The sequence below is a fragment of the Lithobates pipiens genome, unplaced genomic scaffold, assembly GCF_037356315.1.
Source record: "Lithobates pipiens isolate NorthernLeopardFrog02 unplaced genomic scaffold, aLitPip1_a1.2 Scaffold_18, whole genome shotgun sequence".
NCBI lineage: Eukaryota > Metazoa > Chordata > Amphibia > Anura > Ranidae > Lithobates > Lithobates pipiens.
Genome location: NW_027507758.1, coordinates 520,603,298 through 520,627,318, shown reverse-complemented (window position 1 = coordinate 520,627,318; position 24,021 = coordinate 520,603,298). Strand labels below are relative to the sequence as shown.

The 24,021-nt window shown below is 43.4% G+C and overlaps 1 protein-coding gene across 3 annotated transcripts in view; it reads left to right on the top strand.

Annotated features, from left to right (window-relative positions):
- KIDINS220 (kinase D interacting substrate 220) overlaps positions 1-24,021 on the top strand; it is a 225,988-nt gene that overhangs the window by 15,578 nt on the left and 186,389 nt on the right. For all 3 annotated transcript variants that reach the window (XM_077488746.1, XM_077488745.1, XM_077488744.1), the window contains exons 2-6: positions 13,562-13,699; positions 19,785-19,883; positions 21,346-21,444; positions 21,904-22,002; positions 23,534-23,635. In XM_077488746.1, the coding sequence (XP_077344872.1) occupies positions 13,592-13,699; positions 19,785-19,883; positions 21,346-21,444; positions 21,904-22,002; positions 23,534-23,635 (507 nt within the window). In that variant the 5' untranslated portion in view covers positions 13,562-13,591. The remainder of the gene's footprint in view (positions 1-13,561; positions 13,700-19,784; positions 19,884-21,345; positions 21,445-21,903; positions 22,003-23,533; positions 23,636-24,021) is intronic.

Sequence of the window (24,021 nt, the reverse complement as noted above, 5' to 3'; positions counted from 1 at the left end):
CAGGGGGGAGGGTGTGAGTGTTGTTTTTTTTTTTTTTACCCCTGTGGTAAACTTCCTCTTCTTCACCATTAAGAACATTATAATTTAAATAATATTTTTTTTTTGTCCCAATGTAATGTTTGGATTGAAATTGTATCTCCCGACTCCACATACCGTCCAGGGGCCCATATACTTTGCACACAGTCTAGATGAGATCATATGTTCCCATCACATATTGTACATTTATTTATATTTATTGACTGTCACTGTCATAAGTCCCCTTCGGTTGGCAGATAGGGTAGGGTCAGCATGGCTTCAGAAACTGTTGTTTCTTCCCCCGAAATCCAGGCAATTGCAACCGGGTCACTTGCGGACTGCGCGGTCCCTATGGACACCCTTACGGCGGTCCTCAATTAGTTCGTTGCCAATATAGAGGTGGTACGTGGTAAGAAAGGGGCTAAAAAGCCGTGCGACCTGTACTGGCATCCGCACTGGTGTCGCAGACACTGAGTGGGCAAAACTTTTGCACCGAGAATTGGGAGAGCAGCAGGTCTCCCCTGTCTGCGTGGAACTAGCAGACCAACTAGTGCAAGGCCTTAAGTACGTTTGTGACGCGGCCCGACAGGATGCCCATGGACGGTCAAAAACGTCCCCGGAACCGCAAGCCTCACAGCCTGCGAATAAAAGTGCTACCGCGTGAAGGTCACCTTAGGGAGTTTGCAGCCCGGTGGTCCTCCCGGTTATCCGACCAATGGGTCTGCGATCTGATTTCCACAGGCTACAAGATAGAGTTCCTCTCTTGGCCGCCAAACATATTCTTCCCCTCCAGCATACCAGTGTCCCTGGTCCCCTGTTGGGGGCTGTAAGGGACTTGCTGAAACAAGGGGTGATTGTACCTGTTCCGGTGCTGGAATGCTTCCAGGGATTCTACTCAAATCTGTTTGTGGTTCTCAAGAAGGAAGAGGTACATCAAATCTTGGACTTGAAAGCCCTCTATCACTTTGTAAAAGTGCAGAGGTTCAGGGTGGAATCAGTTCGCTCAGTAGTCGCTGCACTCCATCAAGGGAACTCCCTGGTGTCCTTGGACATCCAGGATGCATACCTGCACATACCCTTATGCCTTCGGCATCAAAAGTTTCTGCGTTTTGCAGTCGGGGAAGCCAATTAGCAATTTGTGACTCTTTCTTTTGGTCTGGCATCAGCCCCCCGAGTCTTTACCAAGGTATTGGCGTTGCGGAGACAATGTGGGATCGCGATCATGGGCTACCTGGACGATCTCCTCCTGAGAGCATCTTCCGCCTCAGAATAGAGGATGTGGCAATCGCCATGCAGACCCTGCAAGAATTTGAGTGGGGCTGTTGAACCTAAAGAAGTCGTTGATTGTGCCGAACCAGTGTCCGGAGTACCTAGGTTTGCTGTTGGACTCCAGCGAAGCAAGAGTTTTTCGCCCTTCAGACAAATTGCAGACTCTCAGGTCTGTGGTGAAACTGCTGATGAACTGCAAGTGGTCGTCGCTCCGGTTTTGCATGCGAGTACTGGGGCTCATGGTAGCCTCATTCGAGGCAGTACCTTATGCCCAATTCCACACCAGAGTCCTGCAGAAGGAGATCTTGTTAAAATGGGACAAGTCTCAGTTGTCCCTGGATGGACAGATCCAGGTGAGCCAACCAGTCAGGGACTCTCTGATCTGGTGGTTGAGGTCCCCGGTGCTTCAGTCCAGAAAATCGTTCCTTCCTCTGAAGTGGACGGTCGTCACTACGGATGCCAGTCTATTTGGCTGGGGTAGAGTGATGGGGGTTCCGTTGACTCTGGGCCTCTGGTCGACTGTAGAATCCGAGTTACCGATCAATCTACTCAAATGAAGGGCGATCAGACTGTGTCTCCGCACGTGGTCGGTGAGTCTTCAAGGGCGTCCGATCAGGATTCAGTCAGACAACGCCACGGTGGTGGCATACATAAATCACCAAGGGGGAACAAGAAGTGCAGCCGCTGCTTGGGAGGTCGCTCACATACTTCGGTGGGCAGAGCGACACGTTCCGGCCCTGTCGGCCATTTTCATCACGGGTGTGGAAAACTGGCAGGCGGACTACTTGAGTCGGCAGATGCTGGACCCAGGAGAATGGGCATTGCATCTGGAGACATTCAGGCTGCTGTGCCTGAAGTGGGGAACACCAGATGTGGATCTATTGGCCTCCCATCTCAATCGGAAGGTGCCAAGATTCGTGTCCAGGACGAGAGATCCGTGGGCAGACGCGTCAGACGTGCTGGTGGCCCCGTGGGTTCAGTATCAGCTGATCTTCGCCTTTCCCCTACTTAAATTGTTGCCACGTCTGCTTCGCAGAGTGGGAGCTGAGGGGATCCCAGTGATGCTGGTTGCTCCAGATTGGCCTCAGCATCCCTGGTATGCAGATCTGGTGCGTCTGGTGGCAGACGCTCCCTGGCGACTGCTGTTGCGACAGGACCTTCTGTCTCGAGGTCCGATTGTTCCTCCTGCTTTACCATCGCTGGCTTTAATGGCATGGCTATTGAGAGCCAGGTGTTGAGGAACTGGGGTCTGTCAGACTCGGTGATTCCAACTATGTTGAGGGCACGGAAATCTTCTTCTAGGAAGATATACCATCATACCTGGAAGGCTTACATCTCCATGTGTGAGGAGAATGGTTGGCATCCGCATAACTTTTCCATAGCAAGGATCCTGCTTTTTCTCCAGCGAGGAGTAGACCAGAGATTGGCATTGAGCACCATCAAGGGGCAGATCTCAGCCCTTTTTTTTTTATTTATTTTTTTTCAATGACCCCTGGCATTGCACCCCTTAGTGGGTAGCTTTGTTCAGGGGGTACGACATGTAGTCCCTCCGGTGCGCCCACCGTTACCCCCATGGGATTTGAACCTGGTGTTGTCGGCACTTCGAAAACCGCCGTTTGAAAATATCAGGGAGATTCCCCCATTGACTCTTTCCCAGAAAGTGGTCTTTCTAGTGCCCATTAACTCGGCCAGGAGGGTTTCGGAATTGGTGGCCTTGTCTTGCAAGTCGCCTTATCTGGTCATCCACAGGGATAAGGTAGTGTTGCGTCCGCAACCATCTTTTCTACCGAAGGTGGTCTCGCTTTTCATATCAATGAGGACAGTGTATTACTATCGTCGTGTCTTAAGCTGAAGCACCCCAAAGAGGTGGCCCTTCACGCTCTCAACGTGGTTAGGGCTCTGAAGGTGTATTTGTCTGCCACGGTTCCCTTTCGGAAGTCAGACTCACTGTTTGTTTCGGTGGCTGGTCCAAAGAAGGGTATGGTAGTCTCGTCAGCCACCATTTCCAGGTGGATCAGACAGATTGTAGTACAAGCCTATGCCTTGAAGGGGCAGGTGCCCCCCCCCCCCCCCTTTCCGGTCACGGCCCACTCTACAAGGGCAATCGGAACGTCTTCAGGTTATTCCCAACTCCGTCCTAACCTCTTCCATCCACCAGCACAGAACATGTTTCCATGCATGCTTTAACTCAGATTCATGCATTACGTAATGCACTCTTAACGTCCATTCTACAATTGCTAGTAAGGATGGAGGGGTTCTTAGAGCGGAGGTGTCAGCTGCACCCCCGGCGCCTACTATGCTCAGTACGCCTGCAGTCGGTGCTCAAGCACGGCGGGTTCTTTTTACGGTTACCATCGGTTTTTGCAGCAAGGTGGTGGCCACTTGGGCATGATTGCAGTTGGTGTCGTCTGGGAGCAATTTTGACATGCAACTTTTTGGCAGACATTTCACCAACCAGGTTTCCCTTTGGGTGCCAAATGGCAGTCATCAGCCCAACTTGGATTTCTGTAGGCTTTTACACAGGCCTCATCACTCTCCCATCTGTCTTTGAACATAGTCACTGGGCTTCAGTTGTCAGGTTTGCTTCCATGGTCAATGAGTTGCTGTAGGCCAGAAGTTTCCAACGGGTTTGGAATTTGTCCAATTCTTCCTCCACCTTTCTGCATGGGGGGGGGGGGGGGGGGGGGGTCAGGCCATTGGGATGGTCGGTGGCCATTTGTTTTTGTTTTTTCTACCAATATCGGTCGTTTTGCGATTGACTGCCCCTGTTTCATTTATTTCTAGCCTCGGTTCCTCATTCGTTGCAGTAGTCCTTGATGGGTCTGGCTGTCTAGCACATTCCACAGTTAGGCAGGGTTTCTTGGCTATCCAAGCTGATATTACAATGCATTCAAACCACTTCCATCAGTCCTGCCCTCTGGTAAGTTTGCTCATACTTCAGCGTTGTTAATTGCCCTATACTAGCAGCAACTGTATTTTTCTTTTCAGACGATTGGCCACAGCCTATTAAGGTGTATCGGGGTCCCTTGTCTTGTTCTTCATGCAGGTGGATATGGCTAGGCCTGTCTTTCAAGTTTCACAACCTGTTTCATTAGGAGGCATTACATGGCGCAGCCACAGTTTCTCGGTTGTGTGTGTGTGTTTTTTTTTTTTTTTATATTGAGTAGAATCGGGGGCTAGCCAGTTCCTCCTTGCTCACTGTTGGTCATGGATTAGGCACATCCTGGTCACAGGTCATCGATATGGCCAATGGTTCTTTATACAGGATATTCCGAGGGCTTCTACCAAGTGTGGGAAGGTTTTTGTAGGTTCAGGTCTCTGGCTTTCACTGCATATTGCCTTTGCGATTTGGTCTCATCTGCCAACACTATCAAGTATCTATCTGGTGACCAGCATTTTGGGCCTCTACAAACTCTGCCCATTTTTGCAGCTTACCCTCTCTAGTCCATGTTCAGGGGTATTCACAGAAGTCGGGATGTTCTTTGGCTTGGCTACCAGTTTCCGGACAGGTTTTCGGGTGTTTCAGACTTCGGTCTCCTACCCTTAGCGCAGATCCCAGTTAGTGCTCTAGGCAGTTCCTTTTCACTATGCTTACAACTTCCCAATAGTTGGAACAGATGGACAAGCCAGGGGCTCATGGTAATACTACTGTACCACAGTAAAGGTGTCGGATTAAAGCATTTGCCCTTTTTTGCAATTATTCCTCTGGTAGCTCTTTTCTCCCTTTCCTCATGCATCCTCTCTACAGTTTGTTCTTGTGTCCAGGTTTACTTTGCCAAAGTAGGCTCGAATCCAAAACCCTTTTCTGGATGTTCGTCGGGAGCGGAGGCAACTTTCGTAGGTCCCAAACAGGTTTCCCTTCTCATATAATCAAGTACATGGGACGCTAGAAATCCTCCTGTTTTTATTAGTAGCTACTTATGTAGAGCCATTTTCTATAGTAATCCACTAATTCACTATTTTCTGGACTGATGATTGTTGCCAGCCCTTCATTAAAGCTTTCACATCACATCTACTTTGTGTCTTTTTGCCCTCTTTTAGGCATACTGACCAGCTAGGCCAAGGCACACCTCAGGCCTTGTTTGTTGGGGTTATCGCGTTTCCAGGTGAAGACTCTGACTACAAGTGTGTTCATGTACGTATTGCAGTCGCTATGACAGCCAGGGGGCTAGTATTCCCAAAGGAGAGGTCAGAAATGGCTGTCTGTACATTTCTTAGTCACTTTAATACAGGGCTCGACAAACCCCGGGCGCCTGGTCGCATTTGCGCCTAGAATTCGTGTCCTGGCGACTGGGGCAATGCTGCTGGGGTATCCCGTCTCCATTTGGACCCCGAACTCCGCCGCGCAATTGCATCGGGCCGTGCCGGCCAGTAATTGAGGCCGCGGCTTTGCGGCCTTCTAAAATCTTTCGGTAGTCTGGCGCCATCTTGTGGTGGATGTAGAAATTACACCCTATTCCAATAATGCTAATTCCTAATGGAGTGAAGCTCCCCTGCCTGTTTTTCACTGCCCGCCCATTTCCTTCCCAAAGTGAAGAGAAGGAAGTGATTGCGGGCGTCATCTGGCGCCTTTTGCCCAACGGTGAGTGTGGTGGCTGGTAAATGGCTTCTCATTATATATATATATATATATATATATATATATATATATATATATATATATATATATATATATATATATATATATATATATATATATATATATATATATATATATATATATATATATATATATATATATAAATTTATATATATATATATATATGTACATATAATTTTTTTTTTTTTTTTTTATAAAAAAAAAAAATATTTTAATTAAGGAAAAAAAGGGGGGGGGGGGGGGGCTGCGGCGCTATCTTCCCCTCACTCGTCTCCATGTCAGGCCAGGGACAGGTCCGGATCGCCGTTACCGACCTGGCTCCTAACTTTTTAAGCTGGCTCCTAGATTCCAAGCAAATTTGTCAAGCCCTGCTTTAATATACTGCTAGCTTCTGTCTGGGGACAGCTGTAAGCTATAATCAGCGGTCTTTAGAAGAAGTGGGTAAAGGAGCTGGGGGGGGACAATTGGTGAGATTTTCCCCACTATTTAAAAGAATAAAAAAGTTTTGGCTGGAGTTCCACTTTAACATGTTGTATCATATCTTGCGCTTCCTCTAAAATGTTTCCTCAAAGTGGTTTCTGCTCATTCTTTCCGAAGACCTGTCTACCACACAAGTTCCTTTTGTATGTGGAATGTCAGTGTAATAAAACCTTTTTATTTTTTTATTTGAGTCAAGTCGTTTTCAAAATGCTCAGGCTGTCTGTTTTGCCATTTCCCTTTGCGTTGGGAGAGCTATGAGAAGGCAATGCTGTTATCTGACCGCATACAAACTGTCTGCTCCTGCCTCTGCTGTGCCATGCTGATTGCCTGTGCAGGTCATGTCGATTAAAACCATGGAAAGCTTTTGTTTTATCATGGAAGGTCGGCTTTTTATAATTTTTTATTTTTTTTCTTCTTGTAACTGGTTCAGACCTCTTCAGCCAGCAGTAGCTGCTTAAAGCTTAACACCAAGCAAAAAACAAAAATGCAGCTTAGACTGCAATACTGGCTTCTTTCTGGTGCTGTCCCTTGCAGTAATTCCTTTCTGCCACTAGAGGTCCTCAGTCTATTGGCTTGATTTACACCCAGCATCGATCAATCCTAAAGAGTGAGGACTAATGATGGGTTCAGGCGTGTTCACAACTGCTTTGAGACATTTGTCTACTACCACCTGTGATTAGCAATGCACAGTGTAAGCTTCGGTGCGTTCACTTGGAGTTGTGAACGCCTGAGCCCATCCTTAGCGAGGACATGTGAGTTCAGGTGCTTTATTGGCCCAGTCTGTGTGTGTGTGTGTGTGTGTGTGTGTGTGTGTGTGTGTGTATCTATATCTTTTTTTTTTTTTTTTTTTTTAGACTGTTGTGGGGCTATTTATTTTCAAATAAAGCTAACGCCCCATCATAGTCTGTCCACTACTTGTGACCCTGTCTACATATCTGAATCTAATTGAAAACTACATGATATTTCTAAAAGTATTGGTGTGCCTGCCTTTACATGCACATGAACTTTTAATGTCATCCCTGTCTTGGCACATATAGTCCACTATTGATTTGACCCACCCTTTGCAGCAATAACGGCTTCAACTCTTCTGGGAAGACTGTCCACAAAGTTTAGGAGTGTGTCTATGGGAATGTTTGGCCATTCTTTCAGAAGTGCCTTTGTGAGGATAGACGATGTTGGACGATGAGGCCTGGCTCGCAATCTCTGCTCGAATCCAGCCCAAAGGTGTTCTATCAGGTTGAGGTTAGGACCAGTCAACTTGAAGGCCAGTCAAGTTCCTCCACCCCAAACTCACTCCATCCATGTTTTTATGGACCTTGCTTTGTGCACTGGTCTAACTCATTTGGTGTAGGGGGGTTATGGTGTGGGGTTGTTTTTCAGGGGTTGGGCTTGGCCCCTTCTTAGTTCCAGTGATGGGAACACTTGAGGCATCAGCATACCAAGACATTTTGGACAATTTTATACTCCCAGTTTTGTGGTAAGTTTGGGGATGGCCCCATTCTGTTGCAGTGTGACTGCCCACCAGTGCCCAAAGCAAGATCCATAAAGACATGGATGAGAGAGTTTGGGGTAAAGGAACTTGATTGGCCTGCACAGTCCTGACCTCAACCTGATAGAAAATCTTTGGGGTGAATTAGAGACTGCGAGCCAAGCCGCCTCATCCAACATCAGTGCCTGACCTCACAAATGCACTTCTGGAAGAATGGCCAAACATAGACACACTCCTAATCTTTGTGGTCAGCCTTCCCAGAAGAGTTGAAGCTGTTATAGCTGCAAAAGATGGGCCGACCCAATATTGAACCCTACGGACTAAGACTCGGATGCCATTAAAGTTCATGTGCATGTAAAGGCAGGTGTCCCAATTCTTTTGGGTGTATATTGAGTATTTCAAGTAATTTTGTGGGAGCTTAGCCCTTTATACAGACCTTATCAGTAATAAACACCTCTGGGATGTGTTGGAATGCCGATTGCAGGTCTTCCCATCCAGCTTGAGTACCTGAGCTCACAAGGGTTCTTTTAGCTTGGGGCGATTTCAAATTCATGGTTGTGACCCTAGTGCAAATTTAGCAGCAACAAGATTGCAAGAAAATGTAGGGAGGATTCTAGGGTTGCACCGGTACCTGTTTTTTACTAGCGAGTACGAGTATCTATACTTGTGTTCAAGTACTAGCGGATACCAATTACTGATTTGAGCCCATACAATATGAATGGGCTCAAATCGCACTGCAAAGAATCGCATGTGATTTGAACAGGAATGCGGTGCGATTCCTGTTCGCATCACATGCAGTTTCCTGCACTGTAATCTTTCATTACCTTGTTACACAGGTCTTTTGACTGTTCTTTTCTACCTCCTCATGGCTTAGTGTCTAGCCTGCTTGGTGCATCCATGTGAGCGCTAACAAACTGACACTAATTGTGATTTAAAAAGCCACAAATGTGGGAAATTAACCTTTTTTAATTGCCATTTTAACCTGTGTGTGCCACCTTCTATGTCTGTACCAAGGCCAAACATTCCAGGGTATGTAAACTATTTATCAGGGAAATTTGGGTGATTTCTGTTATGATTTAAAAAGGTGATGACAGATGACACTTATACGTGGCACTGGTGACAGATGGCACTGACAGGTGGCACTGGGGCAAATGGAACTGGTGACAGATGGCACTGACAGGTGGCACTGGGGACAGATGACTTACAGCCGCTGCAGCCGCTAATCTCTCCCTCCTCACACGCTGTCTGTGTGAGGAGCGAGAGCCGGCGATGAGAGCTGATCTCATATGTGTATGAGATCATCTCTCATTGGGCACACTGATCGTGCTGTAAACGGCTGCTGTGATTGGGCATTTACAGCGATCTGTGCCTGGCTGTGTCCAGGGGACACGGCCAGCACAGAACTTCCCCGATGCGCACTCGTAGGAGCGCGCATTGCGGAAGTAAACAGGAGGCCGTCAATGCGATTGGCACCCCATATCACCCAGCTTCACAACTTGATCAAGAAGTTCTATTGGCTTAACCACGTCAAGGCTTCATCGTGACACCATATTCCATCCAAATAACGATCACAAGGAAGAACCGAGCCAAGCTGCTGCTTCAGCTGTAGTCCTAGGACGTCGGCCAGACTACTTCCCTACAGACGCATGCTGAACACACCAGGTGCCAGGCATAGGTACAGGTATCAATATGTATAAAAAGTCCCACATTTTGGAATGAGATTACATGGGGTATAGGTCAGTTTCTCAACTTGTAATCATTCCTCAAGATTTAACCAAAAACCATTGGTGTCCTGACCAAAAGTAGTGATGCTGTTCTCTCTTCTAAATCGAGAGACCAGGTTAATCCTATCGATATTGGCGGAGAAACAAATTCCAGGCAGCCGATTCTACGGAAAAGATACAGAAGGTGCTGAATGTTTTTGGGGCATTTTGTAATTTTCTCTGGAAGGTCCTGTTCCTTGACTTCTGTGTTCATATTGCTTACCTCTAGTTTATATTAAATCCATGATTTTCATACATTGGGGTGTTTTTTCTCTTGCTACTTACCTTATGATTGCTAACATGAGTGACTGAGTGGTACTCCCTATAGCAGATGCATGGTATGAAGATCTGCCAAATCGATGCCTATGCCATGTGCACCTGATCAAAGATCCCAGTAATGCATACGCCATCCACTCCCTCCAATGTAATAATCCGGTGTATGATCGCCAGTTTTTTTTCCTCCTTTTTACGGTGCTATAGATTAACTACATAAGCAGCCATCAAACAGATCTTAGATTGACATGCCATTATTTCTTATCATGACTGTCTTATCAAGCAAATGTGTAACTGGTAACTAGTTCAAATATTACACCAACAATGAGCAAATATTGCTCAATTGATGAGCCGGGGTCAGTGAGGGCAGGTGAGTCAGGCGGACTTTCTCCCTGTAAACAGTATGAAAGAAGTATTTATAACTTTTAGTTGTACATGTAAAATGGAAGGGGTGTAATGAGAGCGCTGTTCCTTGTCATTGTCCATGACAGCAGGTGACCTGAGTGACAGTATGCTAATATCCATATATAATCTCCTAACTCAGGGAGGACGGTTTCCATGGCAATCCATTAACTCCACAGAAGTGCTGCTGTTACTGTGACATGAATGTGTGTTCCCTAAGCTGAACCATTGTGATATTTATTAGACAACACAGTCTGAGCATTTTATTTGAAATTATATTAGTATTTTTTTAAATGCAGAATTGTTTGCATGTTTTTTCAGTGGATTTGTCTTCTATTAATTTATCATATGATGGTGTCCATGCCCATAGGTCAGGTCATGTTGGGTAGGTACACTGACTTATTCAGTAAGGCAATGAAACCAACAATAATGTTATGTAATTTGCAGTAGCCATTTTTTCAGTTTAGTATCCTTTTACTGTGATGCATTGTAATTAAATATAGGTTACAACACAGTTTTTTGCTTTGTGTAGTCCTGATAGATTTCTAGGGCTCTATAGTGTGTACATTACTATAATTGGTCTCCATGCACACTAGCTTAAAAGAGATGTATGGGGTGTTTGATTCTTTAAAAAAAAAATAATAATAATAAAAAATACTCCCCTCACTCAGTGGCTCTAACACTGAAAACCAATCGCTCGGTTCTTTCAGCTCCGTGAGCAGAAAGCTGGCGACTGTCAGTCACCAGCTTTCTGCTCTGCCCCTCCCCATGCCCACTGGAGTGCTGGGCTGTGGAGGTGGCGGAAGCAGCCGGCTCAGGCTCTTGGTGGCTCACTGAGAGGCTGAGTCGGGTGCCGGTCCAGACATTTGGCCAGTTCCCCAACTCCACTGTCACGATCTTTTCCGGGCCTAGCCTGGCTCTTATGTCAGCCAACTTTTTTTTTTTTTTTTTTTTCCTTGGGATGGTGCATGTGATCAGCACAGGGCCAATCAGCACTGTCCAGATGGGACAGTCAGAGTAGAAAGAAAGCTCCTACAAGCTTTAATTGGATAAGGATAGAAGTCACAACTGCTATATACTGCTGATGAGAAAAGGTATTTAGCAATTTAGCTTTACTAAAATAATTGCATTTCCATGTCCTGTGTACTGTGGGCGACCAGATATAGTGAGTGCAGGGTCCCGTGTTTAGTAACACTTTAACCGCTTCAAGGACCAAGCCCATTTTGGGCACTTGTTGTTTACAAGTTAAAATAAGTATCTTTTGCTAGCAAATTATTTAGAAATCCCAAACATTAGATAGAGATATATCTCTATCAGACACTATGGAGAATAAAATGACAGTTGTTGCAATATTTTCCCCACGGTATTTTAAATAAAAAAATAAAACTGTAAAGTTATTTCAGTTATTTTGAGGATGTTACGCCGAGTAAATAGATGCCAAACCTGTTAAGGTTGAAAATTACACACACACACACACACACGCGGAATGGCGACAAACGACATTACTTCAAAATCTCAATAGGCAACGTTTTAAATATACGATTGTGGCGATACCTCTCGTGTGATTTGAACACCATTAAAATTTTGCGGGCATGACTTCCGTATGCGTTTTCTTTGCTATGTGGGTACAGGGGTGCTTTCAATGGGGTGTGTGTGTAGTGTGTGTTTGTTTTTTTTTGTTTTTTTTTGTTTTGTTAAATCTGATCACTTTTTTTGCTGTCACAAGGAATGTAAACATCCCTTGTGAAAGTAATAGGTGGTGACAGGTACTCTCTATGGAGGGATCGGGGGTCTACAAGACCCCCGATCCCTCCTTTGCTATTCAAAGTATTCAGATCGCCAAAATCTGTGATTCTAAACGTTGTCATTTTATCTTTAAAATCAGCATCATTAGCAGCCGAGTAAGCCGGAAGTGATGTCTCTTCCGGAATTTTACTACATTCCTGATAGTGGATCGGGTCTCCTGGTGGGAAGGATGGACCAGGAAGAGCAGTGGGTGGGGACTTCCCCCTCCCTCTGCTTTGGATAATGGCTGAGCGGCTGCCGATCTGGATTGGCCATTATCACCAGATAGCTGACCACACTCTCTGAAAAACTGTACCGATGCAACCACTTCCTCAAGCTGATGTATTGGTATGGCAATATGCGTGATGTGGTTAAATGTTTTAATGCAAACTCACCTGTCCATGTCTCTATGCTTTATATTGTTGAGAAATCGCTTAAATTCTAGCTGTGGCCATCTTGAATTAGAACAGATTATTCGTGTAGCATTTACTTCCTGGAAGCCATTTGCCCTGCATGCTTTTCCTAGCTGCATTTTATGTTACATGCCGTTGTACTTTTTGTAAGACGTTTTGAATAAACATTTATTGAACCAGGAAAAAAATGTCCATGAAGACTTTTGGGATGTATGACATCATTTTTGGCCTAGGCAGAAAAAATCTGAAGAAAAAAGTTTTTAACAGGAAGACCTCTCATGTTTACTTAGCTATTTATTGATGCTTGCAGCATTAGGCCCCATTCACACGAACGCCTCCATGGGATGGAATCCGCTTGCTCAGCGGGGGAATAACTCCGCTGATCCCCGCTGAGCAGGCAGATGACAGGTCTGTCTCTGTTCACTGAGAGGATGGACCAAATCCCGCTCTCAACTATGAGGAAATCGGAGGGGGTGGGTAGGATAAACGGACCGCCTGTCCATTATTTCATTCAATCATATCCAATCCACCAGACAGAATGAAAATGGGACCACCATCTGTCGCTCCATAGGGGTGAACGAAGGGTCTGATCATGTCTGCCTGAAAAATTCACAGGCGGACCTGATCAGACAGCCCATGTGAAAGGGCCCTAACTATTAAAAATTTGTTGATGTTGAAAAGATTAGTAAAGTTCCTCTTTACACACCTTCTATAGGGATGAATAGTAGTGTCTGTCTGTGTGTGTGTCTGTGTCTGTCTGTGTCTGTCTGTGTGTGTGTGTGTGTGTGTGTGTGTGTGTAAAATGCACCGCACATAAAATGTTAATGTTCTGCACCTAATGCGATCAGAATAGAGCTGTGCACTTCAATCTCTTATTTCAGGAGTGTGTACCTTGGACCCATTTTTCTAATTTGGGTATTTGCTGACATTTATGTTTTGGCATGTCTTGGTTAATCAATAATGTATTATTTACTTTTGATTATTATTGATTTTGAACTTTTGCACTCATGCCTTTTCTTGTTATGTTCATCCAAATGCCAGAGATTTCACACTATGTATGCTTTATTTCTAGATTGCCTAGCTGTAGACATAGACTGAAACCATGGCCAGCCTGGGTCCTCAGAACCTGTTGTCCTATGTGGAAGAGGGCAACATTGCTGCTCTGAAAGCTCTGTTGGAAAAATACAAGGATGTGGATGAGAGAAATGAGGTATGTGATTCCCAGTATGAACTGCAGTTCTAATATACTGTATATACTTGAGTATAGGCCGACCCGAATATAAGCTGAGGCACCTCATTTTACCACAAAAAACTGGGGAAATGTATTGACTCAAATATAAGGCTAGGGTGGGAAAATGCAGCAGCTATTGGGTAAACAATGCCCATCTGCAGCCGTACCTTTGATTACTAAAACAGCGGGTGTCTCCCGCTTTGTTATGCAGTCTGTTCAGCGGCCGTCTGTTGTAACAAAGCCCTGCCTCCTCCTCGTCCTTTATAGATGAAACACTGATACAGTTTCCCAGCATTGTATCAGTGTTCCATCTGTCAAGGATGAGGAGGAGGCGGGGCTTTGTTACAACGGATTGCCGCCCAATAGACTGCATAACAAAGCTGGAGAAGCCCACTGTTTTAGTAATCAAAGGTACGGCTGCAGATGGGCACCCTCACTTGCGTATAAGCCAAGGGGGGGTTTTTCAGCCTAAAAAAATGTGCTGAAAAACTCGGCGTATATACAGTAGCTTGATTCTTGGCAGCTTTCTGATGCTGTTCAATAAAGGCAAAAAATTACATGTCTTACAACTGGCAGCCCTATCTTTTTGGGGTAACAAAGCTTAGATGATTTTATTTTTTCTGGGGATACAGCACCTTTAAAGTGAACAGAAACTTCCGCTACTCACAAGTTGTGCAGCTTACCCGCCCTTTCACAGCGCACAGTGAATGTGTTATGTTAGTATAATGCGTTCAAAGAACAGGACAAGGCAGGAGGGGTGGGTGGAAGACAGTTGTCTAGGAGCAACTGCAGCTCTTATCAACCTTCGGGTATGGGGGGACTAAAATTCTGTTTTAAAGAAGTTGTAGAATAACGTTACGCAAACATCGTGATGTAGTTATTGTCATGATGCTGTTTTGTTTGCCCTGGACTACCAGTCCAATAGATCCCTAACTGCAATGGAACTATAGATCATAATGTTCCAGTGTTTTATATATTCTTCCCATTAACTTAGAGTTGTAAGTCCTTAGAGCCATGTGATACAACCAGTTCTTTTACTGGTGAGTCATTTCTCTGCGTGTGCATTTTACCGTCCACAGAAAATCTTAACCCATGCGTATATTTGCATTGCAGTAACTGGGGGACAGATCACGGGGACACAATGGATTCAAGTTTCAATGTTTAATTGTCCAAAAGTGCATGGACTTAATTCACAGAAGTGCTTGATTGTGTGTGTTATAACAGTGTGACACACAAAATAGACAACAGATAAATCTGTATACGTACATATCTGCAACAGCATATTTATCTTAAATAACATGACTGAAAATGTATCGAAAGAAGCTTGGTGATGTAGCTCGGGGCATAGTTGTACACAAACCTGCATGGAGGATCCTCCCATACAGCCCCCAGGGTCACTTATATTGTAGGACTACCTGGGAGGGGAAAACAGGTGAGTGGACAGGATATGTAAGTAAAAGGAGAGTAGGGAAGAGCCATATGTAAGCTGGGAGGTTTCTGTACTTATCTCGCTGGTCCCCCGGCAAGTCGAATGGTCTTCAACCAAAGAAAAGGCAGGGTGGTCAGCCTTCATAATACCATAAGAAGACTTGATTACCGTACAAGGTTTTTGTATGTATCATTGAAACTGAACAGGTGCCCCTGACTCAAGATGCTTAGATAGTGGGGTCATGTTGTCTTTTCTGATATGGAGATTTCTCTATTTTTCTTAGTTTCTTTGTGAGTGCTGAAAGGTTTAGACACTCCTGTCATGTGTGTTATTTATTAAAATTTTTTATGGCCTATGCCCACTCTTGGGTTGACCCCTTTATTTGTTCTAGTGACCATTTTCGTCAAGAAAGAAAATGATGGAAAACCCATTCTGCTGTGCACCTGGTGCATATTATGGGCTTCTTGCACCTGCATTTGTACCCTCTACTATCTGTCACAGCCATTCCTAAGCGGTCTTACTCTCTCTGCTGGAAAGGAGCAAGTTTATCCTGATACACATGCCTCTAATACATGGCATTATTAAGTCGGGAGCTACAAATACTGTAGCTGCTGTGTTTGAATATACGGGAAACTTGCCTGTCCAGGAATCCAGTGGTGTCATCACCCTGGCCAATTTTTTTCAGTTGGCTGTCAATTGCTTGTAGCTTCACAGCTGGTTCCCTACTGTGCATGGGTGAAGCGCACTGCGTTCTGTCATTGGGCCGGCTGCGGAGAGAAGGAAGGGTGCCAAAATTCCGGGTGAGTTGAGAGCGGGTACCTGTCAACCAGGTCCCTGCTCGTCCTCCTCCCCCCCTCGAAAGGTGCCGACTGTGGCAGCGGAAGTGGGGGTGGATGGAGTGCAGAGAAGTGGCGCTTCCCCGTTTTGGGTGGAGCTCTGCTTTAAGTTTGAGGTAATTGTAGCTGTATCCATGCACTTGCAACAAAGACTGTGGTACTTTGATTTGCACTAACATTATCAGTTTTCAGGGTAATCTTTGGGGTGTTCCCTTCAGCTCAGTCCAAGCGCTGCCAATATACGAACTTTTAGCAAAATGTTAAAGCCTAAAGCTGGACGTATACTGTACAATCAATGTACAATCTCCTTTAGAATTACCATAACGAAGTAAAATGAGAACACGCCTTAATAATCCATTCAACTTGTATCAAATCTGACAAGCCGCTGTACTACAAAGTTGATGGCAGATCAAGAGGTGCTTGTACAACCAAATTGTATATTTGGTCATAAATGAAAAAACTAAAACCAGCACACTACTGGCAGTCAGTTGGATAGAGCTGCACAATTAATCGTTAAGGATAGTTATCGCAATTTATTTATTTATTCTCCCCCCCCCTTTGTGATCTTGACAAAGTATTTAAGGGGGGAAAAAAAACGGGCAGTCTGCCAAGAATCACAACATTGTTTAGCAGTGGAACTTAAGTATAAACATTTGAAACAATTTGTCCTTTAGATCAAAGGAATACACTTTGGCCTCTTTCACACGGGGCTGATCAGTAATGATCCGCTCGCTCAGCGGGGATCGCTCCGTTGTCCCCGCTGAGCCGGCTGCGGACCGGGCGGTCTCTGCACACTGTGCAGGGACCGCCCTGTCAGATCTCCGCTCTCCTCTATGGGGATCGGATGAGCACGGACCGTCTGTCCGTGTTCGTCCGATCCGCTCTGCAGACGGATAGAAAAATAGGATTTTCCTCCGTCTGCAGAATCGGACTGTTGCGGAGGCGGACGAAATCGGGTGTCTGCGGATGCTCATCCGCAGACACCCGCTATCCCATAGGGATGAATGTATGTCCGTATTTCATCCGCAAACGGATGGATGAAATACGGACATATCGTCCGCATGTGTGAAAGGGGCCTTTGGTGTGTAAATGAGGGAAGTTTAACCACTAAACCTTTTTCTGAAATTTGTTGGTTTCAAGTTAAAAACACTTTCTAGCAAAAAAAAAAAAAAAAATTAAAACCCCTAAACCCCTATATATCTATCTCTATCTCTCCTTCTTTTTTTTTTTTTTTTTTGTAAAGACCCTAGAAAATAAAATGGTGGTTGTTGCAATATTTTATGTCACATTGTATTTGCGCAGCAGTCGTTCAAATGCAAATTTCTGGGGAAAAAAGTACACTTAAATGAAGTAAAAAAAAAAAAAATTAAAAATAATAAAATATATATAATATATCCAGTAAAGTTAGCCCAATTTTTTTGTATAATGTGAAATATTTTACGCTGTGAGAATCGTGATCTTTTTATGCTAAGCCAAAAAATTGCGATTTGTCATTTTGGTCAGAATCGTGCAGCTCTACCGTAGGATCTGCATTAGCTGACATCTTTCTCCTCCGATACCTTGGCGTAAAGGGAATGTGCCCACTAGGTGGCATTAGCTTACGGTAGTAGGAAACATTCATTAATAACATAAGTCAATATATGATGAGGAAAGGGAAAACAGATTTCTGCTCAGCAGTAGTCTGGTTCCATCTGCCCTTTTCCTGATGTAGATTTAAAATGAAAACTAATTTTTAATTGGATGCTGTGTTCAACAAAAGCTGGACACACAGTAGCATCTGATGCAGTCTCTGTAAAATCTCATGAAAGTAGGAGACTGATAACCGAACACCAACTGCCATATAATACTTCAGTTTCTGTGTTTAAAACTGAAAACATCATGTAGACAACATCACAGATAATCAGTGAAGACTGTTAATGCTTTTATGCCATAAGATGTTTACTCATAACTCACAACAACCAAATAGAACAATTATTGGCAATTGACTACAGATGAAAAACACTGCAGTCTTGGCTTCATAAAAAAAAAAGGGAAACCATTAAAAAAAACCCCCCAGTAAATTAAATTCATATAATTAATTCATTTAAATGAATTAAATGACCCCCCCCCCCCCCCCACAAAGAAAACCTAAACAAACATAATTAAGATATTACAAACTGTATCTCAGCTCATTGCCAAATGGAATATCCTAATATAATAGTTGGTCACAGAATGCTTCCACACAAAGGACTAATTTATCAATCTTCATTAAATAAACAGATAAATTCATCCCATTCCATCAATCCCATCCTGTTCTACCAATCCTACATCCCAAAACGAATCCTCAATGCAGCTCATTTAGCATTTTAACCTTAAAGTGGAGGTCCAGTTATCTGCCTTAAGCCACCCCACCTTTTGGGGGTGAGGGGGGAGCAAGTACCTTTCTTTGACAGGTACCTGCTCCCACTTCCGGGACAATGCCCTGCAAATTCTGACCGAACTTTTTTGCTTGGCCCGAACCATTTGCCCAACTTTACCAACACAACCTTGTAGTGTGCCTACATACTGGATATTAATTTCATTCTTTAGATAGAAAATTGAACTGCCACATTGTAAGGTTTATGCTTGGCCTAAAAGCAGAAATTGCTGTCTTTGTGCATGCTGTTTTTTGAATTATAAAAAAAAAAAAAAAAAAAACTTTATTGAAAAAATAAGAGGTGTAATATAGGAACATGACGTGGACAGACATGATGATGACAGGAGTACAACGTAGCTGCATAATCTGGACTTCTGAAGCCAGTGCAACTTAGTAATAATGGTATCTGATATTGCACTTTCAGTAATATGAACAGAGTATAAATGACAAAGAAAATAAAGGGAGTGTTGGGTTGTAGAGTGGTCTAGGGGTGAGTGGACCCTCGGTTAAGGTATCTGCCTAGAGTATCCTTCAAACCCAGCAGGCCTGGAGACCACTCTGACCGGGAAGTATTCACACACGCGCACACACACCATACAGTTCTCAAAGTGGTCTAACAATTTATTTTCGGACTTCAGCTCATAGGGGCAAAATGACCTCACAAAGAAAGCCCAACCCTCCCTACGTTAATATATGATAAAATACAGACATTAATTAAAACAATGTGGAAAATTACTGAGTATGTGCAGAAACAATATACGCCCCCAAATTCATATAGAAACTGGCCACAGGAAAGGCTAGTAGAGAAAAATTGTTCTCTAACATTTGTTCTCAATAAGAGGAACTTAACTCTTAACACCTAACGGACTCTATGTAAATATATTTATCTTAAAATGGATATTCATAGGTTACAATATCTAAGATGGCGGGCAATAAGCTAAAACAAACCATAAGCTAAAATATCCCTTCAGGGAGGGTGAGGGAAGGGGGGTATAGGGAGGGCCCTATCAATGGTCGGACAAAAAAAAGGGGGAGGGGGGAGCATGGTTGATCGGGTGAGAGCATACCGTCGACCACCATTAATACACCATAACTTCAAGTAGACTGCAGTTGCCCACACAGGGGCTCAGTGATGTCAAGTAGGATAGTCTGATACAAAAATGTAAACACACAGGTATCAGACTGTATAAGCCACCTATCCCATATTTAGTTGTATTTGGAGGGGCATCCCTTATAAAGGTAAACTGCATACTGCTTACTTTTTTTTCAGTTTAAAAAAAAAAAAAAAAATGGAACATTTGGATCTAAAACGTTTGCTCTTGAATAATATATCCCTGTTGACATTGAGCAGGTTTTTTTTGTTTTGTTAGGCTAGAAAAGCTAATACTGTGTTATGTCTTTCAGAATGGACAGACCCCCCTAATGATTGCAGCAGAACAAGGCAACATGGAGGTGGTCCTGGAGCTGCTAGAGAAGGGGGCAAACTGTAATCTAGATGATGTGGTAAGTGTCTCACAATGTGCCTGCAGTATTCTTATTGTAGAGGAACTACTGGTCACAGCAAGCCATTCTGTACATGGTTCTCAAAATAGTGTGTCTCTTTAAATGAAAACAAATTTACAACTCAATACCCATGATTGAAACATTGCATACTAGTGCATATAATGAAAAGAGATTGTCAAAATCAAAAAAGCTACGGTATGTACAAATCCATATACCATTTTTATAAGATGCAGACTAAAAATATATCGACAGATGATACATTCACTGTCTATAACAAATGCATCAAAGTGTCCATGTGCATTCAAAGTCCTCCATGCCCCAAAGTGCTTCTCCAATAATAAGGCCTCTTACTGCACAGGAATTATCTCAAATTATAGGGATCACTTACGCCTTATCTCCCCAAGGAGACAAGGAGATTACTACTATTCTATGTATGGTGCCCATACTGAAAGAATGCCCTCCTGTGGTTATTATGGAGCATAGCAGCCGTTCAGCACAGGATTTGGAAGACAACACACTGTAGTAGCAGCAGCTACCCATTTAACCTGACATCACCAAGTATGGTGCCTCTCTGGGAGCCCATGAGAATCTATAGGATGTGCACTGCAAGTGCAAAAGGCTGTTTGATCCTGTATGCACAGATCCTCCTCTTCTTCCACTGACTCCAAAACAGGTTCCAATAAGACAGTCTATGGAGTCTTGATGCACATGCTCAGTTTGGTGTGTATTGCTAGTTTTTTTTTTTTCTTGGGAGAGTGCATGTGATCAGCACAGGGCCACTCCGCACTGTTCAGACAGAGCGACAGAGGGTCAGTGGCTCTGCATCTTGATAGAACAGCTCAATGTAGTATGAAAACTCCTCCTACAAGCTTTAACCAGGCACTGATGGGAGTCGTAAGACTTCTATATACTGCTGATGAGAAATTGTATTTAGCAGTTTATATTTACTAAAATGATTGCATTTCCATGTTCTGTGTACCGTGGGAGACCAGATGTAGTGAATGCAGGGTCCTGAGTTTAGTAACACTTTAACAGCTATTCATGACATATGTTAAGTAACAGGCTTGCATGTCTCCAGCTGCTTTTTTTTATAACCTTTGTGTACATTTTACAGAAAATGCTAAGCTTGCTTCATTACACAGAATGGATGGCTGTGACACCCCAGACTTTGTGGTTTATTTTTCTTAGTCATATTTAGCATAACTGATTTAGTAGAAGCTGCATAATGCCTTGTCTCCTGAACATACACTTATCCTGCATGCTATAATTCCACTGTGGGTGTATACTGTAATTAGCCAAATATCTCCTGTCAACACAGCCGATAGCACAGGTCTTCAGAGGAGACTGGCACAGATTACGGTGCTTCCATGTCTATCTGGCATGACTATTTGGTAGGTGTTTGTAGATGCTGTATTGTTCTTTTGTCTACTTTACTAAATCAGATTTTTTTTTTTCCTCTTAGGATAACTGGACTGCCCTAATTTCTGCTGCCAAAGAGGGACATTTGGAGATTGTTAGAGAGCTCCTGGACAGCAATGCCAACCTGGAACATCGTGATATGGTATCTGTTGTGTTCATATAGGATCGCTATTGCTAAAATGTTTTTGTGATCCCGGTATAGCTAATTGTATCAAATTTGATTACAAGGGATTTTAAGAAGTTTAATTTTGATGCTTGAAATCTGCCCACAGTCAAACCTGCTGGAAGCCAATACAATCCTCTTTTCAACTCCGAAATAGCTCTGTGATTGACACATGGGCATTCATATTCCTTCCCTTCTTTCCATAGAGGAAATGGATATATGCATGCAATTGACATGCCTACTGTAAAGTGTTTTTTGTGTTTCTCTGTAAGTTTCAAGCAGTGAGACAAGTAGGGTATGTTCTCTGTAAAAAAAAAATAACTAGAATATGCTCTCTTGATTATTCATAAAAACACTTGGATATACAATGATTTACAAAGGCAGCCAATCACATGGTCCTCCTTTTTTAATGGTGCTTTTTTTCTTGTCCCTTGTTAGGGAGGATGGACTGCTCTTATGTGGGCTTCTTACAAAGGACGCACTGATGTGGTGGAGCTTCTACTCTCAAAGGGAGCAAACCCAAACATAACTGGCTTGGTAAGTCATCCGTCCTCTTCATCTTTTTGGAGGTTTTAAAATCGTACTGGTATAAATCTGATTTTTTTATTTTTAATATCCTGTTGATATGTAATATCCTTACTTCATTAGTAACCAATTCATATTGTTTCACTGCTTTTGCACTGCATTCTTGGTTTTCATTTTTGTGGCAAATATTTTTTAGTGTGAAAAATATGTCCCGCAATACATTCCCTTTTTGTTGAGAAGTTTTCTTATTGACTACTGGCTCTTTTGGGTGCCCCTTGTGGTGTGTGTTGTGTGTGTCTTTTTTTTTTTTTTTTTTTTTGGTGGCATTTCAGATTTAACCTGCAGTGCCACCTGAAGGTGTAACTGTATTGACAATGTCGAGACCAAGCCAAATAAGCATCATTATATTTGGATCAGAAGAATACAGAAAACGAGTGAGGATCTGATGGATAATGATAATGGTGTTGCAGGCAAACTGTCCAGTTCAGTAATGCAATACTTTTTTTAGTAAATGGGGAAAAAACGAGGAATAACTTAAAATTATTGCAGGTTTCAAAAAAATAACGCTTGGCATAGTTTTGCTTATTTTGTTTTTTACAAATCATATTAGAGCTTATGTTGCAATTGATTAACCTGATTTTGATGATGGCATGGAAGATTGGCGGAGGCTCTGGATATTTGAATTGGAAACGCAAGCCATGTTTTCGTGGAAAATTGACTGAGGGCATGTGTCATTTAGAAACACAAGCTACACTTTCGGTTTGCCTCTATGGACTTGTGTCCATACAAGCCTATAGAAAAGCAAAAACTGCTTTTATGCTGGTTAGTGCAGCCTTGGTGGTCAAAACAGGTAAAACGCTTTTTGTTATTGAACCGCTGAAATCTCAGAGGTGTCTCAAACTTATCTCATATGCAAATGGAATGCATTCAAAAGGCCATCAACCAAAGATGACACAGGCCCTTACTGTACACTACCTGTCGTAGGTAAACCAGTGAGGGTAATAATATTGGAGTTCCTTATGCTGGTCTGTGCAAGAATGTGAGCATAATCCTGGTTTCGCTACCTAGTGAGCCACTGTCCTGAGACATGTATGCGATTTGAATGATATGGGTGTTAATACCTTTTCACGCTTCACTGGCTGCATGACTATTCCAGGTTATTAACTCAGATAGTAAAGCTAAAGTGGAGATGACTCTCCAGAGTGCACATATTTAGAAAACGAGCCTCCTAAAGTCCTGTGCTTTTTCAGTTGCATTAACTACTTCAGTTAAAGTTTTATGGGTAACATCAAAATGACTGAGTCATTTTGATGTACGCGACACAAGCTGTTGCGTTTTCCACAATTAAGTTCTTGCATGTAGCCACTGGTGCCGCCTTAGTCCAGACAACTTCAAGTTACCTGTAAGTATATAATGACAGGTAGTCATTTGTGGCTACTCTCTCTTGGTTTTTCACAGGGAGCTTCTGAAATTGTTCTTACTATTCACCATGAAGCATTTACCATAACCACCAAATTATTACTTTTGTTCTGGTCTCTTTCAGCAATACAGTGTGTGTCCAATCATCTGGGCAGCCGGGAGAGGTCACTCTGATATATTGAAGCTTTTACTGCAGTACGGAGCCAAGGTCAACTGTTCTGATAAGGTTGGTGACCGAAAACCTCAGCAGTCGCTCTGGAATGCAGGATGTTTGTGGGGAATTGACTTCCAGGTTCTGGAAATGAAATAGCAAAGGCCTTTCTTAAAAGCACAACAGTCAGGAATAATCAGGACTTTTTCTGTGTTGCTGAATAAAGTGAAGACGCTTATGAAATTTCATAGACCACTGACTTTTTTTTTTACTTTGTTTCCTGTGCTTGGTTTAAGGAACCTGCAAACTCCACTTATCCAAGGTTAATTTAAAGTGGAACTAAAGCCCACGAATACTTGCCTCTGCTCCAGCGATAGGAGGACCATCAGCTCTTCTGTTGACATTGACATCTTCATTAATCCCAGCATCAAGGTGTGCCAAGAATGTACACCGAGCTGCAC